Source organism: Papio anubis, chromosome 1 (genome assembly GCF_008728515.1).
Source record: "Papio anubis isolate 15944 chromosome 1, Panubis1.0, whole genome shotgun sequence".
NCBI lineage: Eukaryota > Metazoa > Chordata > Mammalia > Primates > Cercopithecidae > Papio > Papio anubis.
The window spans coordinates 45,306,257-45,314,677 of record NC_044976.1 but is presented as its reverse complement, the minus strand read 5'-3'; the positions used below and the strand labels follow the sequence as shown (position 1 = coordinate 45,314,677).

The window sequence follows — 8,421 nt, the reverse complement described above, 5'->3', positions numbered from 1 at the left end:
CCTACGTGGGGCTCATGGCAGACTCCATGCAAGTGATGCTGGTAAGTCCATGTCTTTCTCCTCTCCACACACAGTACAGCACACACTCTCACCAATTCCACTCTCAGTCCTATGTCCCACAGATGGCCATAGACACAGCCCCATGCAATAACACTGTCAGGTGTTTACTCTGATAGTAGAGTTCCACAAGTGGAAAGCAGAGCACCCAGGCATCCAGTCGGATCCACACTTTGCTCAACATCACAGGAAATGAGAGTCATGATGTGTAAAAGGCCCCTCTCTTCCCACTTTGAAACCTTCAGCACAGAGGACTGGAGGAGTGGTCAATCCCCTGAACACCAGGACGCCCTGCTCCTGGCTGCTCTGTGCAATGGCAGCTTCACTGGCGGGGTAGACAGGCTAGGATGTCACCCAACCAGGCTCTGGCCTGGGGCTCAGGGCTTCCACATGGATTTGAGCCACCCATGGAGTGAAATGGACACCAGGTCTACATTCTCAGAGCCAGATCTACCTTCCCCTCCCCTCCTATCAGGACTGATTTATCACCCAATTGTGCCCCAGCAAATGTTTATTGAATTAAAAGCATTTGAAGTCCTGGTTGTCCCTCCATTAGAAGCCCATACTGGTCCCTTGCCTGACACATATTTTCCTAATTTAATATTCAACCAGTTCCTCAGGTCAGCTCAGCTCCTAGAAAACACATGTATGAAGAGTACTCCAAGGCTTTATCCCATACAGAAAAAAAAATCTCATCAAACCAAAGGTCATAACCAATTCCCAAAATTCAAAATGTAAATCAGATTTTATCGGAACATACATTTAATTTTGTAGTAAACATTTCTGGGGGAAATATATCATTTTATAAGCATTTGCTTCACTATTCTAATTTGCTATAATGTATCTGCTCTCTAAAGTGAGGGATCCCAACCACAATATCTGGAGATAAAGGGAAAGGCTGAGCCTTATTACCAAAAGACTTCTGGGGGATTAAGAGGTCCATGCCACCTCCCACCACAGGACAAATGGGAGGAGCTGGTCGGCCAGGATTCCCCTCTGGAGGTCTCTGAGCACATCTCCTTGATGACCCTGGACATCACCATGAAGTGTGCCTTCAGCCACCAGGGCAGCGTCCAGCTGGACAGGTCAGTGCTAACCCTCCAGCTGCAGGGTCCTTCTTCTTATTAACTTCATAGACATACCTGAGCGGCAGCTGGAGCAGCCTGGAGGCTCATATCCCCACAAAGTGAGATGCAGATGCTGCCCAAGCTCCAATTCCAGACTAGAACATAAGATGACTCAGGCACAGATCCCTGATTTCCAGCACAGGTGGACCTTGGCTGTTCACACAAATCTTATAAAGGCCCAAAGGTCACAGGGCTGTGAGACAGAAGATACAGGTGCTTCAGTGTTGCCTGTCCCCATTGTTTCAGGCGATCTCCATCCACACTCCACTTTGTCTTCACAGCAGGGTCCCCCTCACCTCTGGATTCTTCTGGATCCCCTCTCTTAAGAATTCCCAGTCCTACATCCAGGTCATAGGGGACCTGAACAACCTGATTTTTTCCCACCTGAGGAATCCCTTTCATCATAATCCCTTTTCCCACCTGAGGAATCCCTTTCATCATAATGACACCTTCTACAGCCTGACTGCCTTTACCAGGCACAGCTAAAGGTGCTGGCCCTGACCCCTCAGGCAGAGCCAAACCCCGTAGTGCCTCTGCAGGAGATAGGACTCACACATAGGAGACTTCCTTGGTGCAATAATCACAGGGGCCTGGTGTTGTGCAGGAGTTGACATGGAGATGGCTGAATGACACCCTATCCTGTCACCACTTAAGCAGAGGCTCCATGGGCTATACCAGTGTGGGACAGCCTGCCCTGCCTTGCATGGCGCTAAAGCCTCCACCCATGACCACACACCAACACCTACATTCATGCTGAGGTCTAGCAGGCACCTAGATGGGAGCAGACGAACAGCTCAGCCTCACTGATGCTCTCAGCTCTGCCTGTTAACCACTATTTTGGGTCAGACCGAGTGATCCAGCTGACCTGCAGGAGGAGGGGGAGTTGAAGAAGGTCAGGAGGAAGAGGTACTTGGATTTCCTGGACATCCTCCTCTTGGCCAAAGTGAGTGTAGGAGAGGCCAGAGGCTTTTCCAAGAAGCGTAGAGCAAGAGACCAACCCTGCACTCTCACCTCGGCCTCCCCAGATGGAGAATGGGAGCAGCTTGTCAAACAAGGACCTCTGTGCTGAGGTGGACACATTCATGTTTGAGGGCCACAACACCACAGCCAGCGGCATCTCCTGGATCCTCTATGCTCTGGCTACACACCCCAAGCATCAGCAGAGGTGCCGGGAGGAGATCCAGGGCCTCCTTGGGGATGGAGCCTCAATCACCTGGTGAGTGAGGAATCAAGAGATGGGGAGCCCTGCCCTCTTTGTAGGGAAAAGCCCCTGGTCTGCCCCGGCCCTGCCCCTCTTCAGGATGGGCTTTATTTCAGGGACCACCTGGACCAGATGCCCTACACCACCATGTGCATCAAGGAAGCACTGAAACTCTACCAACCAGTGCCAGGCCCTGGCAGAGAGCTCAGCACTCCCATCACCTTCCCTGATGGGTGCTCTTGCCCAGAGGTATGAACTTCCCCCGCCCACTCACCTAAGCTCTCTACAGGGACACGTGGAGTGTCAGAAATGCACCTGTGCTTTAGCAGTTCTGAATATCTCTGGGATTCCCTTTGCTTGTCAAAATGTTATATGCTTTGTCTTTAGAAAGAAGAATTTGAATGTCTGGCCCAGAGCTTGAACACACCAAAAGTTCAATAACTAAATGTTAGCCTTGAAAACAAAACAAAACAAAACAAAAAGTACTTAAAATTCTATTCCCTGAGAAGTAGAGAGCTGGAGAGAGTATCAGACAGGGGCAGGGGGCATGTGATCCTTTCCTGATAGGGTCAACACAAAGGAGGGAGATCAGGAATCCCGTGTCATGAGTTAGCTGTTGGCCAGTTTCTGAGGAGCCCTCAGGTTGATGGCAGAGAACAGCTGATGACCAGATCTAAGACTCCTGAGGTGATCAGAGGCACCTAGGCTCAACCTCCACCAGGTCATGTCCTAGTCCCACTATATCCTAGCTCGGTTACCATGGGCAAGACAACCAGCTTCTCTGGGACTCATCTCTCATCTGAAATTTGGGAATAAAAGAATGTCTTCCTCAGAGGTTTGTTCTAAGTATTGAGTGAGTTCATGTATATTCCCCAACAGTTAATAAACAGCATCTGATAAATGTGAATTGTCACTCAACTTACTCCAAGCAGTAATGCACCGATGCTTTCTTGCTTCTCATCCCTAGATTCGTGGTTTTCTGCCCATCATCTGACCACACATGCTTAGCCAAGCCCAACCCACGTGCATAGTGTCAAGATCATCCCTCTCAAAGTGATGACTTGAGGAAACCATTCTCCCCAGCTGGCTAAGGGACCAGGCCACCCATGGGTACAATCACTCTTCTCTTTACTTCTTATGCACCCCACAGGTATCACAGTCGTGCTTTCCATTTATGGCCTTCACCACAACCCAAAGGTGTGGCCAAACCCAGAGGTAAGAGGGCACTGTGAGGAGGGGAAGGGATGATCTCTCAGACCCGGCACCTTCTTCTGCTCCCAACTCTGGGCATCCTGTCCCCTCCTGGGTGGGAAGCAGAGGCTGGACCCCTTCCTGTCCTGGCCCTGATGATCTCTCTACAGATGTTTGACCCTTCCCGCTTTGCATCGGGTTCTGCTCAACACAGCCATGCTTTCCTGCCCTTCTCAGGAGGATCAAGGTGAGGCACCAATTTGTGACAGTGGTGGTGGGAAGATAGGGGGAGTCTCCAGGCTCACAGCCAACATTTGTGACCCCAGTGTTCATAGGCAGCATCTTCATTTATGTCCTTGTATATTGGTTGTTTGTGGACAGGAAACCTCGTGTCGGTGTCTCTGTGCACAAAAGCAAGTTGGTATTTCAGGCACACCATGAAGACACTGATCCCTCTGCTCTTTCCCAATGTCCAGTCAAAATCCACTGTCAGTGGGTGTTTCAAATATGAGTGTATTCAGGTGTTTTCCTCATGTTAGGAGTATGACTCTTCAGAATTAGGTATTCTTCAGTACATTAAACTTCAGATGTGCGCTTCTCTCAATCATCAGGAATTTTACAGAGTCAGTTTGTCTCTCCCCACTCATTCTCAATGCAGCACACCACCTTTTCTACTTAACTCAATAGTCAGCCATGTTGAATAATTCAAAGCTTTGCATATATTTAGAATTCACTCGGCTTACTGGTCCTACCTTTCAAGCCATAGAAGTGAAAGGTAGTAGTAAGCCTTTATAGAAAGTTTTACATCAATGTGTGTCATCTCCCACATTTTCTTGTCTTGCCCAATTAAATTTTTGCTGCAGTATAATGTTCACGTATTAACATCTACTTTCCAAGTTGCCAAAATTCTTTATGTGCAATGGGATCTCGATACCATGGTCCCACACTCCACATAGCACAATATTGGCAAAAAACATACAAATGTGGACAATAGACTGCCTTGGAAAGAAAAGCTCAATATTTATTGTGTGACACAGCACTTGAAGGTTCCCAGTCTGTAAAATATGAAACACACCTGAAATAGCTGTTGAGCTGGACAGGTACACTCCAAAATGGCTGCTGTGGAAATCTGAAAAGCTGCAGGAAATGTCCTGTGAAATACAAATGCCGAAAATGGTGTAAATAGTAGTAGAAACAAGCTTTTTCTGAAGGAATAGTTCTGTGAATTCTTCAAATAGTGAATAAACTTTCATGCAACAGGCTTTAAGCAAATGTTTCTTCCAGATACACCTTCTCCAGCACTGCTTCATCCCAGAATGAGAACTTCTTCCTAAACACTGGCTGCCAGTCATGTGGCTGCCAGTCATGTCGCTGCCACTAGAGGATAGGAGAGCATCCCTAAGCTCCATTTCTAGCTCAGAACGAATATTTACTCTCAGTGAATTCCATTCTGTTTTGTTCATTTTAAAAACTTAATTAACTTCAGGCCGAGACGGGCGGATCACGAGGTCAGGAGATCGAGACCATCCTGGCTAACACAGTGAAACCCCGTCTCTACTAAAAAAATACAAAAAATTAGCCGGGCGTGGTGGCGGCGCCTGTAGTCCCAGCTACTCGGGAGGCTGAGGCAGGAGAATGGCGTAAACCCGGGAGGTGGAGCTTGCAGTGAGCCGAGATCGCGCCACTGCACTCCAGCCTGGGCGACAGAGCGAGACTCCGCCTCAAAAAAAAAAAAAAAAAACTTAATTAACTTCATGCAAATATAAAAGTATTTATTAAGTCTACCTCTGTGGGTCAAGTCCTGTGCACGGTGATGAGAAAACAGAGGTAAATGATACTGTCCCTGCCTTGAAGACTTCACAGTCAAGGATGAAAATGTGTTGCACAGAAACACATTCTATGCTCCAGATATTTCGCTCCTCATTCATCCTTTCACTCACTTATTCACTCACTGAGCAGCTCTGTTTCTGGCACTATCCTAGGCACTGGTCTGTAACTGTCTGTGGATAAATCACAAATGCTGCCTGGGGGCCGAGGAAGGGAGGGAGACAGCCAGCAGGGCGTGAGAGGCACCTGGGCTCTGGCCTTAGCCTTGAGGATGTGGCAGGCAGAGGTGAGGGGAGGATGTTCTCAGCCGTCTCCACATGAACAGGGCTAGGACGTGGGCTGGACAAGTGAAATGTGGGTGAGGCATCAGCCCACGGAGGGCTTGGCTGCCTGCTGGAACACTGAGATGCTGTCTTCCCTGATGAAGAGTGTGGGAAGGTCTAAGCTGGGCTGTGGCTTCAGTGTGGAGGGAGGGCAAACAGAGACCCAGAAAGGCCAAGTGAGAAGACTGAGGGATGGCAAGGAACGACATTTCTGGAATACAATTAGAAGACTACAGGTTCCAGTGGATAGAGGGGTGAGGGGGACACAGAAGATTTGTGGTTCCTCTAAAAGATAAAAACCCAATTACCATAGGATCCAGCAATTCCACTCCTGTGTCTATAAACAAAGGACTTGGAAGAAATGACTTGAATAGATACTTCTAAGCCAGTGTTCATGGCAGCATTATTAGCAATAGTTATTAGGCAGAAAGATACCAAGTGTCCCTCAACAGATGAATGGGTACACAAAATGTGGTATATACATACAATGGAATATTATTCAATCATAAAAAGGAATGAATTTCTGATACATGCTACAGCAGGAATGATCATTATAACAGTGTGCTGCGTGAAATTAGCCAGACATAAAAGGAAATATATTGTATTATTCCACTTACAGGTAGTAGAATATGCAAACATAAAGACAGAAAGTAGATTAGCGATTACTAGGTACTGAGGGCAGGCAGAGTAATTCCTTAAAGGTTACAGAGTTCCTCTTAGCATGATGAAAAGGTTTTGAACATAGGTAGTGATGATGGTTGTAAAACATTGTGAATGTAATTAATGCCATGGAACTGTACAATTAAAATTTGTTAAAGTGTCCTATTTTATGTTCTGTATGTTTGACTAATTTTTAAAAGTTAATATACACCGATTGGGGGAAAAAATGGCAAACAGGAGACAGGACTAACTTGCAACTCCCACTCAGACAGACAGAGTAGCCTATGGAGACTCACATCATGAATTTTTGCTCCAATAACTAGTGCAGGATACACCTGGAAAGCCGACAGAATCCCCAGACCCTTCAAAGGAAGCAGACTGCTGTTGCAAGACCCTAGGAAACAGTCAAAAACCTGTGAGTGTCTAAAGTGTGAAAGGGGACTCCTCTGCCCCTGAACACATACCCTTACTGGGAAAACTGAAAGTCCAGATCGAGGGAGTAGGATTTGACCTTACCTGGAGCTGGGATGAATTTAGAGAGCCAAGTGAAATACAGCGGTAGAAGAAGCACTCTCTGTCCCCAAGGAAGCCATTTCTGACTTTGTCTCATAGGGGTCCCTAGGGAGAGCAGCCAGAGGAACTGGGAAAAGACCACACAAAGAAGGAAATTTCCAGTTGAACTTCGTAATAAATTTGACTGAACATGAAGTTTCCTGGACAGAACTGGGGGAGGGGGTAAATCGGGAGTACAGACACAGCACAGAAGCCACAGCAGATGAGGAAGCTTGAAACCTGAAAGCCCTGCTTGCTTTCTCAGCCAGGAGGCTGGTAACCTGGGGCAACTTCTCAGCCCTGCTCACCCACTGCCTGGAAATAAACTCAGTGCTGTTGGTGAAGCATAATGGGAATGAGACAAGCTTTTTGGGCTGCATGGGAGCTAAGTGAGGCCTGTAATTATGGCTTTCCCTCCTTCCCTGGTAACCTACATGATACAGCAGAGGCAGCCATAATCCCCCTGGAAACATAATTCTATTGGCCTGAGAACCACACTCCCATCCCCCACAGCTGCTGCAGCAAGCTTCACCCAAGGAGAGTCTGAGTTCAGACATGCCTAACCCTGCACCCACCTGGTAAGTTTTTTATCTACTCACCTTTGTAGCCAAAGACAAAAGACATAATCTCTTGGGAGCTCTATGGCCCCTCCCACCACCTGATCCCCCCTATACTGCCACAGATGATGCTCTCTTTAAAGCGCCACCTCCTGGCTGAAGGCCAACCAACACAAAACAAGCACAATAAGCAAAACTGCAACCCAGGACTCTCACAGAGTGAGAGAGGAAGCACGAAAGACTGAGGAAGCCAGGCTCCTTTCAAAACCCACATTCTCAGGAACCAATCCCTTCCAGTTAGAGCAAAAACTCATATGCCTCTGCAGGGGGACATTAATCTATTCATGAGAGATCCACCCCCATGACCCAAATACTGCCCACGAGGCCCAGACTCCCAACACTGCCACATTGAGAATCAAGTTAGCAACTAGAGTCTGAGCAGCGACACACCACATCCCAACCAGCAGGGCTGTTGTGAGCTGAGCAGGAAAGCCTCATAGGCCTGGTCTGGCATGAGCACCTCAAGGACCCAGCCTCTCATACCCGCAATGAGACATGAAAAGGGAGCCCAGCCTGGCCACATCACCAGGCACCTGTCAGTCTCCCTCACACATGAGGTCTGCAGGCTCTTCAGGAAGCTCACGGAGTGGGCAGCTGTCCTGTAAGGTCTGGGAGGAGCCCCGGTAGACAAATGAGTCTGGCCAGTGGAAAGGATGTCGGACCCCAAGCACTTCCTCCCCCACACCACAGTCTGGTGGTGGTTTCCTGCCTCTAGCTGGCCACCCCGAGTGAACAGGGACATCCTCAACCCTGTCCACACTTGGTGACTGCCTGGGGGCTGTTTCAACACCCAGTCCCCTACTTCTCACAGCTTCACTGGACTGGTGTCCCTGCTGTGCCAGCCTCTCTCCATCTAGACCTTGCTT

General features: G+C 48.2%; 1 protein-coding gene across 1 annotated transcript; it reads left to right on the top strand.

The window, feature by feature from the left end:
• Positions 1 to 1,984: 1,984 nt before the first annotated feature.
• On the top strand, positions 1,985 to 4,087 carry LOC110743797 (cytochrome P450 4A22-like). Its single transcript, XM_031664636.1, has 5 exons — positions 1,985 to 2,400; positions 2,502 to 2,634; positions 3,536 to 3,600; positions 3,747 to 3,823; positions 3,903 to 4,087. Exons 1-5 carry the CDS (start codon positions 2,210 to 2,212, stop codon positions 4,085 to 4,087), a joined length of 651 nt encoding a protein of 216 aa, XP_031520496.1. The 5' UTR covers positions 1,985 to 2,209.
• Positions 4,088 to 8,421: the final 4,334 nt, after the last annotated feature.

Excerpts from the sequence above, each read along its gene's own strand:
- LOC110743797 (XM_031664636.1), top strand. The coding sequence starts at position 2,210 with ATGGAGAATGGGAGCAGCTTGTCAAACAAGGACCTCTGTGCTGAGGTG. Across the intron at positions 3,601-3,746 it reads AGGTGTGGCCAAACCCAGAG|ATGTTTGACCCTTCCCGCTT; the intron begins GTAAGAGGGCAC and ends ATCTCTCTACAG. Across the intron at positions 3,824-3,902 it reads CCCTTCTCAGGAGGATCAAG|TGTTCATAGGCAGCATCTTC; the intron begins GTGAGGCACCAA and ends TTGTGACCCCAG.